The sequence below is a fragment of the Podarcis tiliguerta genome (assembly GCF_965153285.1).
Source record: "Podarcis tiliguerta genome assembly, chromosome: 10".
Classification (NCBI taxonomy): Eukaryota; Metazoa; Chordata; class Lepidosauria; order Squamata; family Lacertidae; genus Podarcis; species Podarcis tiliguerta.
In genome coordinates this window covers 20,945,406-20,954,611 of record NC_139543.1, presented here as the reverse complement: position 1 = coordinate 20,954,611, position 9,206 = coordinate 20,945,406, and the positions used below count along the sequence as shown (strand labels likewise).

General features: G+C 40.4%; 1 protein-coding gene across 18 annotated transcripts in view; it reads right to left on the bottom strand.

Annotated features, from left to right (window-relative positions):
• Positions 1-970: 970 nt before the first annotated feature.
• ANKRD26 (ankyrin repeat domain containing 26) overlaps positions 971-9,206 on the bottom strand; it is a 52,409-nt gene continuing 44,173 nt past the window's right edge. For 15 of the 18 annotated variants that reach the window (XR_014502033.1, XR_014502034.1, XR_014502035.1 and 12 more), the window contains 5 exons: positions 8,827-9,062; positions 7,232-7,478; positions 5,028-5,085; positions 3,858-3,903; positions 971-1,139 (listed from right to left, as the gene is read on the bottom strand). Coding sequence is in view for 2 of the 18 variants with exons in the window: in XM_083399224.1 (XP_083255350.1) it covers positions 1,135-1,139; positions 3,858-3,903; positions 7,232-7,478; positions 8,827-9,062 (534 nt within the window). In the remaining 16 variants the exon portion in view is untranslated. Of the gene's footprint in view, positions 1,140-3,857; positions 3,904-5,027; positions 5,086-7,231; positions 7,479-8,627; positions 9,063-9,206 lie in introns of those variants that run through there. The other 3 variants (XM_083399224.1, XM_083399223.1, XR_014502048.1) reach the window with 2 other exon arrangements.

Below are 9,206 nucleotides of genomic sequence, written 5' to 3'. Positions count from 1 at the left end.
TAAAAAACACAATTGGCAAATTGATGGGCACCCCAATGAGTGGGCAAAATCTTTAAATATATAGGTTTATGCTTTTCTTCAACTGGAAGTTGGAATAAACATTTCTCATATACAAATACTGGTTATTAATACAGTGAACTCTTTATCAAGGTTCTAATGGTGTAAGGGAACTAGAGATATTCCCCCAGTTCTCAAAATTTATGAAGCCAAAATCACACCATAAATCTGTTATGGCACACAAATATGGGGATCTCTTCAAAAAAGTGAACCTGGAAATACCCCAAAATAAATATCCTTGTGTTATTTTTGAGCTCCCCAAGGCAACTGAGACTTCTGTTCTCCATTTGGAAGCTGGTCTTCATTCAGTGAAGGCCACAGTGCATCTCCATGCCCTTAGGTATTGACTAATATTTTAAAAGGGGATAGGGCCCATTTTAGCACTTTTTGCTTTCAGGCAGACATTGACTCTTAACAATAGAGCAATTCCATCTTGGAATCAGGAAATACTACAAGTTATTGATATGCATGGCCTCTCTTTGGACACTCTTGGTTCGTTAAGACTTTGAGATGACATCATGCCACATGAAATCTCTTATTTTAAAACATATTTGTGCTGATCACACTTCTGCCTGTCTGTCCAAATGTACCCCCTGGTACCCCTTGGTATGCCAAAAAAGAGAGTAGTTACGGTAAGTGTTCCTAGATTTTGCTCATTTTCCATTTATAGGGGCATCAGAAAATACAATGCAGCCAAGACAGAGCTAGTGCTTCATGCACCTGCCATTCATTACATTGGCATGCCCAACGTCTTGCGTATATTTTTAAATAACAGCAGCATGGCTGTCCAGCAGTGGAAGAAGACCTCAAAGTAGCTAAATTTGAGACCCTGGTATATGTCTGGAATATTGCCATCGCCAAGAAATTTTACACACCAGTTAAGGGTGATAAGAAGATTAGACTCTCTGGAATCTTTCTGTGTGATATTGAAGTTTTATTGCATTTGCTAACTGAGCAGATTTTTGACATCCTCCAATACCTATGTATCTTCAAATATGGACCTTGGTATAAGTTGCACAAAGTGGGGATAACATTCAGTCCTTCATAATAATTTGATTGATTGTATAAACCGGTAAGTCAATCTGCAGAAAGCAATAAGAAGAGACATGACTACATTGACCGTTAAAAGTAGCATAAAGTGCTAAGATTGATAAAATCTACTGTTAGATCTATTCTACTTTGCATGTGTGTGGCTTGTGACTTTGTATTTGAATAAAATGTTGAATTTTTTAAAAAGCTCAATGGTGCCATGAAAGTAAAACAAAAGGGAAAGGGAATCACTCCTCCTGGCACAGTTCTGCAGAGAGCTTTAGTAAAACAGTGAGGCATTTCATTGCTTTGCAAACACCTCCAACTTGAAGGGCCTGCCCCTTGCTCCCCACCCCCATCTCAGAGCCTAAGCACACATTTCAGTGCAACATGGGAATGAGGATAGGGGAAACCATGGCTTTAAGTCTAAAGCAGAAAATGAAACTGTAGTGCTCAGATAATCTACTCTAGTTGAGTTTGTGCTCCTCTTCTGAATTTAAGTAACAAAAGAATGAGGTCTTAAAGGGAACAGAAGAACAGGGAAGCGGTGAAAGAACAATAGCTGCAGCTGGATGATCAGTAACAAGGGAGTGAACAAAATGACAATGATCTAGATTAACCCTGTAGTCTGGAAGCAGCCTGGATTGATAAATGGCTGCACAACTTGGCAGACCAAGTTCAGATCCTACCTCACCACTGGATGGAGGCAGGGACTTGGGCATGACCTTGAGTTGGATTCACACCAAGTAAGACATCTGTTAGTTCCACGGATTTCAAAAGGGATGATGTAGCTATGACTACCTTCTGTGGATTTCAAGGGAATAAATTCCTATTGGGGGGACATTCATCTTTGTAGCTGCGGGTGACATCCAATAATGTCTACGTGCTAGCACAGCGGAAATCTGTTTGTCCAATGGGGCTTTCCTTTCCACCCACACGCACCCACAAAATCTGCACGGAAGAGTCCTCCTATGCTCCTGAGAAGATGCTGGGAGCATTGGGTGCTGCTGGGGGAGCAGAGGAAGTGGAAGTCTTATTACTGGCACAATGTTGGAACTCCCAGTAATTCTACTTTTGTCCCCATCTTGCTCCTTGCTGAGTTCTATAAGGACAACACTGAGACTCAGGGGGAAGAACCTGATGGACAGTTCTATCCTTGGACTGGTTGTAAGTAAGAAGGGAGGCAGGTGGGGGCTAGCTGAGGGCCAACGGAGGTTAGAGGGGCAGTGCCCTGCTTCCCCAGTCTCCACTGTTGGAACTTACTGGTTAGCGACAAATTTATTTCATTTCACAAATCCCTTTTGAAGCAGTTTTCCAAGAAAAAGTGAGATTCTTTAATGTTAAAACGCTCTTACTGAATTAAAAACAAAACCAACCATATAATTATTTAGCCCTAGACCAGGGGTCTGCAACCTTTAAGACAAAAAGAGCCACCTGGACCCGTTTCTGAAGGGAAAAAAAACATGGGAGCCGCAAAACTCGTCATTATAAAAATAACTTTTTGTCACTTTTTTTTATTATTTCTTTGTTTGACCCCTCAGAATTATTCCTCCTCATAGAAATAAACGTTAAATTAACAAGTTACCTTTTTGTGTGTGTGTGTTCTTCACTCCCCTTCAAAACAGTGACCAGCGTACATGTCCCCTTTCAATGCAATGACCAGCGTCCATGCCCCTTACAATGTAGCGGGCGGGCAGGAAGGTGACGTCGGGATGGTGCGTGACTAACGCACGCACCGCCCCCATGCAACATCACAGCCAGTACAGCGCCCGCCACAGTGGGGAGTGTCGGGGCACACAATGCGCCTCCTCCCCTCGCTAGTATCTGCCCCGGAGCCGCGGCAAAGGTGTAAAAGAGCCACATGCGGCTCCGAAGCCGCGGGTTGCAGACCCCTGCCCTAGACTGTATACTTCTTAATTATTTGTATAGTCCTTTACACCGTTATGGTGTTCATCCATACAATAAGCCCATGGCATACCTTAATATGGTTGTTAGTCTCTTATGGAAAGGAAAACAAGGCTATTATTATTACATTAAATGAACACTTTGTATTGAGCATTTGCTTAAAAATATAGATCTGCGAAAATCCTTCATTTAAAAAAATGGTGCAAGCCAATGTGAATGGATACTTTGATTTAAACTAGGTTTTCAGTCACAGTGTTTACATATAGAATCACAGAATTGTAGAGTTGGAAGGGACCATGAGGGTCATCTAGTCCAACCCCCTACAATGCAAGAAACTTTTGCCTAACATGCACATTGAACCCACAACTCTGAGGTTCAGAGTCTCATACTCTACCAACTAAGCTATCTATGACTGTGTATAAAACCATGTGTGGAAGTTACTAGCTTTATTGCTGAAGAGAAACAAGCTCATCAATGGAGAACTGGCAATACATGTCATGAAAAAAATAATGAAAGCCCAGCCTTCTTGCACTTTATGTCACTGAATCATTGCTACTCATTAGAGGATCAGTACACCAATTCAGCTACTGAGAATCTTTGGCAAAAGAAAATTATAATGCACCTTCTGAAACAGTCGTGATAAAGCCCAAAGACAGCTATCATGTACAATTTCTACCAATTAAAATGTTCATGAAAAGAATCGTCCAGTAAGGTTTTATTATTTATTTATCTAATTTGGAAACTGCAAAAATAAAACAGTGTTTTGGCATACCACCTCTGAATACTATTACTGGTATCAGTTTGTAATGAATATTTCACAGCAGGATGAGTTTTTAAATTGCTAGCATGCTGTTTTGTTAACATACCTTGTTCTAGTTCCTTGGCGATAGTTTTTTCTAGTTCTGTCCGCATCTGAAATTACATTATGTGATATTTTAGTAGCTATAAAATTATAGATGCAAACGTACATTATTCATTATGAAATGCCAACATCAGAGCAACTTTCATGTTGGGTCAAATATTCCATCTCTTATTTTGATACCAATTTTCAGCTCCCTGTTTTCAGGTAGCCTCAATCAAATTATAGACAATTAACTTTTTATTTAAAAAACTTGGACTATTTGATAAAATGAGCAACTGAGAGGTAATGTAACATCAGAAGTGAAGGATAGTTTGAATGTGTGGATCATAAATATTAGATACTACCACAGTATATGCCAAGGAAAAAAGAGGAAGAAATGAGGTTTTTTGTTTTTAAAAATCTTTTCAGAGGAATTCTACATACAGTATATGTTCTAAGAAGCAGGTAATTTCAATCACTTTCAACATCCTTGGGTGAAAGTGGCAAAGGTAATTAAATTATTATTTTTCTGATTAGTTACTTAAGCAAACTGAGTAAATTAAGAGCAATCACCCACAATCCTATGTCAAGGTTTTTAATGTAGGAAGACAGTACTCATTATAGTTCATGTGTTCTTTGAATTGTTCAGAGACTCTCACAGAGCAATCCTATGCATGTTTACTCAGAAGTAATCCCTGCTATATTTGATGGGTTTTACTTCCAGAATATTCACATAGGATTGAATGTCTAAAGTGGAGATCAGATCTACATGCTGTGTAGATGCCTACCATCTTCCCTACTTACTAGTATCCATTGTATCAGATGGAATCTCCATCTTCAGGTGAATGCAAGGCAGTGTTGGTAAAACAAGGGCATTTCTAATTGAGAAGCCAAATCAGGAACTAATTGAGGCATATATGACTAAGGCTACAGTTTTCATTAATTATTTCTATTTTTCATTTTCTTTGTTCTAAAAGGTAATGGAATAAATATAAAGTATTGAAATTATGCTATACATATTTTTTGGGGAAAAATAAATATTAAAAACCATCTGAGAAGTTTAATTATGTAGTGTAGCAGCAAAAGCTTTTTTAGCTAGTCTACTGCAGTGTAATACATAATTTTAAACTAAAATGTCACTGAATTTTGTGCAGTACAAGGAATCACATGGCATTGAGCAATGCGGAGTACACACCTTGTTAAGTGTCTGGCTGTAGAGAAGAAAAGGAAGAAATAGACTTTTGATCAAGGAGCTGAAGAAGTAAAGAACAAGCCATAAGTGTATAGGTCTTGAAGGCAGAAAGGAAAATGACCAATTTGTAAGTGTGAGAAAAAGGGAAACTTTTACAATGAAAAAATTCTAATCTAATCTGGGGATGCAATCATATAGACTTACGGAGTAAGTCCCACTGAACTCAGTGTGCTTTACTTCTGAGTAAACATGCATAGCATCTGGCTGCAAGCCTGGAAACAGGGTTGGAGCCAGAGGAAATTAGGCATGTTTTAGTCTATTGAAAATCAATGACATGATACTCATGCCTAGCACTAAAGTGTGACTTCCTCTGGGTCCTGCCCAGAATTAGTAATTAGAAAGGCCGTGATCACAAATTCCCAGAGGAACAGCCATTCTGGCAAGGGTTTGTTCTGCATGCATTCTAGCTTTAACTGAATGGTCACTATTAGTACTTTTTGCATTGCATTTCTCCCTGGGCTCCCTGCGTAGAAGTCTTCTCCACCACCCATATGTATATATACCTGCAGCAACTGAGGATTATATTTAATGCACCTGATGAAATTGACTCTAGTCCACAAAACCTTACACCATAACAAAATTTGTTAGTATTTAATAATAGCTGGTGCCCATTTGCACTGCTGGAATGGAAGGCAGGGAAGGTAACAGCAGGAAAGAGCAAGGGCATACCATAGTCAATTCTAATTCTCTCTAAGACAAGGCATTACAGTAAATATCTTTTTTGAATGCATATATTTTTTAATGTTTCCTTTTTTGCAGGGTTTTAGGCAGAGGTTCTCTCCATTTTATGCATTTTTCATAATTTCAATTTTATAATATCCTTGTGATGGAGGGAGGGATTAGAAACAAGCAAATGATTTTTGGGAGGAAGGAGAAAGAAGGCAAGGCTTAAAAGAAGGACCAAAGACATTACACTGAAAACAAGACTATGAAGGTGCCACTTAAGGTAGGAATTGCCATATTTTTCTTTTTTCTTTTCCCCCACGTCTTACAGCTTATCCTAGGGCCGGGGAACCTGTGGCCCTTCAGATGTTATGCTCCAAGTATGTCAGCCCTAGCCCATGTGAACAATGGGCAGGAATGATGGGAGTTGCGGTCCGGCAACAACTGAAGGGCCACAGCTTCCTTCCTTATCCCTGGCTTTACTCTGATCAGTTTCAACTGGAGACTGTTAAGAACTAGCTAATACAGGAGCTCCCAAACTTTTCCCATTTGAAATTTGCTAAGGATCTTGGAAGACCACTTAAATATTTTTCTGCCTGTTGGAGCAAATTATACTGCGGTGTGCTAGAAGATGTATGAGTTTTAATTGTGTTTTAATTGTATTTTTTCAAATATGCCACAGACTCCAGTTTGGGAACTCCTGATCTAGTATTAAATGCCAATGGCATCAGTGTAGATGATACTACCTCTAAGAGATGCTTTCTGCTGAACAAGAAGCATCATATTGCACCTACTTCTTGCCTTGGTAATGAACTAGCTGAGAGCCAACAAACTGAAGCTCAATTCAGGTAGGACAGAAGCACTGTTAGTAGGTGGTTCCTTAGACAAGATGGCTGGGAGGTTGCCTGCTCTTGACGGGGTTACACTCCCTCTGATGGGGAGGATATGTAGCTTGGGGGTTCGCCTGGATCCTTTGCCATCACTTGAGGCTGAGGTGGCCTCAGTGGCACAGAGTGTCTTCCATCAGCTTCAGCTGCTGGTCCAGCTGAGCTCCTATCTGAACAGAAATAGCCCAACGTCTGTTGTCTATGTTCTGGTAACCTCTAGGTTAGATTATATGTGGGGCAAAACTCAATGGCCAGATTGCTCAGCAGAAAAAGACGGTTTGAGCATGACAACAATCCTGGCCTGACTGCACCAGTTGCCAATCAGCTTCTGGGCCCAATAGAAAGTGCTGGATTTGACCTATAAAGCCTTAAGTAGCTGAGGACTGCAAAACCTCAAGGACCACCTTGAACTGATCTCCACTCTGCAGTCAGCATTTTATTTCTTGTCTTGCTAGTATCAGGAAAAGAACTAAAGAATGCCAATGTCTTTGTTTTAAATAGTGTTTGTTAAACAGAAATAACTGTTCATGTGAACATGATCTAAAGCTACAGTCTTACAGAAATGATAGCTTAAGAATGACATTCACTGTTACTCACCTTTGCTAGGTAAGCTTCCACTCTCATTTTTGAGGATGCTGTACTTCCCGTTGGGTTCATGAATGCACCTCCAAAGCTGGGAGATTTACTTAATGCTAAATTGCTGCCAAGACTCCCCACCTGAACTGCTTCCAAGACAGGACTTGAAGAATAGCTGCCACTCATAAAGCTGTTGGCAAGTAAAGACTTGCTTTTGTGGCGCTCATGTAAGAGCTTGGTGCTGGCTTCTGTTAATTTCTCATTAGCTCTGTGAAAATTTCAAAGGCAAGTGAGAAGTTAAGCAACAGTTTGTCTTAAAAGAGTGGAAACATTTAACATTTGTAGCAGTGGGATTCTAGATCAAGTGTTGTTTCCAGCCCATAACAGGAATGCTCCTGTTCAGGGCTAAAGCTAGTCTGGAAAAGGGCGCTTGTACTGCTATTCCAGATTCATGGGGCTAGTCAGTAGGGACACTCAGGAAAAAGCGGCACCCCTTTCTTCTCCATCCTGAAACTGTTCTCCACTGTGCTGGGTAGACTAAGGGCTGGGTATAAGCCTGGCTGTCAGCCCCAAACATGATTGTGGGGAGGGGTGGTTTCTAAAGAAAAGGAAAGAGATGCCCCCTTTCTCCTCATTTAAAACCTCTTTATATAGCAAAGGGAGGATATTTCCTCCCATCACCTGCTAATGATAGGCCATCATGAACAATTGCATCCTTTTATGGGGGTGGGAAGGTTAATAAACATGCTTAGTTTTTAGGGTCACCCATTATTTTCTTTTAAATCTACAAATACATACTTGTTTTGCAAAACTGGGCAAATTCTCAAGTAAGCAGAAATCATTACCTTCTCTGGTTCTGTTTTCCTGCCCAGCTAATAAGCATGGGTCAATCAAGTGTGGTATTACAATGAATAAGCTGTGGCCCTTCCGGAAATAGCGGCTGGACTTGAACAGTTAGAAATATATTCTATAGTTCATCTCAGACCTGAGTACAGTGGTACCTCTGGTTAAGTACTTAATTCGTTCCGGAGATCCGTTCTTAACCTGAAACTTTTCTTAACCTGAAGCACCACTTTAGCTAATGGGGCCTCCCGCTACTGCCGTGCCGCCACCACACGATTTCTGTTCTCATCCTCAAGCAAAGTTTTTAACCCGAGGTAATATTAACCTCTGGTTAAGTACTTAATTCGTTCCGGAGATCCGTTCTTAACCTGAAACTATTCTTAACCTGAAGCACCACTTTAGCTAGTGGGGTCTCCTGCTGCTGGCGCGCTGCTGGAGCACAATTTCTGTTCTCATCCTGAAGCAAAGTTCTTAACCCGAGATGCTAGTTCTGGGTTAGCGGAGTCTGTAACCTGAAGCGTATGTAACCCGAGGTACCACTGTACTACTGTGTAGGTTAGCTGGATGTACTTACTTATCTTTTTCTCTCTGCTGTATATGGGAGAGGATTTTGGGAGAGAGGTTGGTTCTGTCCCTTCATTTTAGTTCTTGAAAGGGAAATTCTATTAGGCTAAGGGAAAGCATTTTCTTTCCCATCCTAATGTATCCTTCTCCCTAAAGTTTCCCTGGCACAAGCCACAAGGAAGAGAATTGTCAGAAGACTTCTGAATTACCGATCCAATTTACTTCCCAAAGACTTTCTCATTTTTCGTTCTTCTGAGTACAGTGCTTTATATCTTTCCAATTCTGAATGCACTGATTCTCTTTGTAAGTTGTTGTCTTGCGGTCTGTTTCTCAGTATAGCCAGCTCACATTCTAGATCTTTTATTCTGTTCTCCAGCTGATTTCTCAAGGAAGCATAATTAGTAGCTCTCATCTGCTCCATTGTTTCTTGTGAAGCAGCCTGCGTCTGGGACACAAAGTGTCATAGTATTAATTTAGAAGATTTATATTGAGATAGCTGTCTTCATAACACCCATATTTTAAAGAAACCCAAAAGACAGACAAGAAGGATTAACCAGAGTGCTTATTGGCTGCCACATCACCTAGGTTC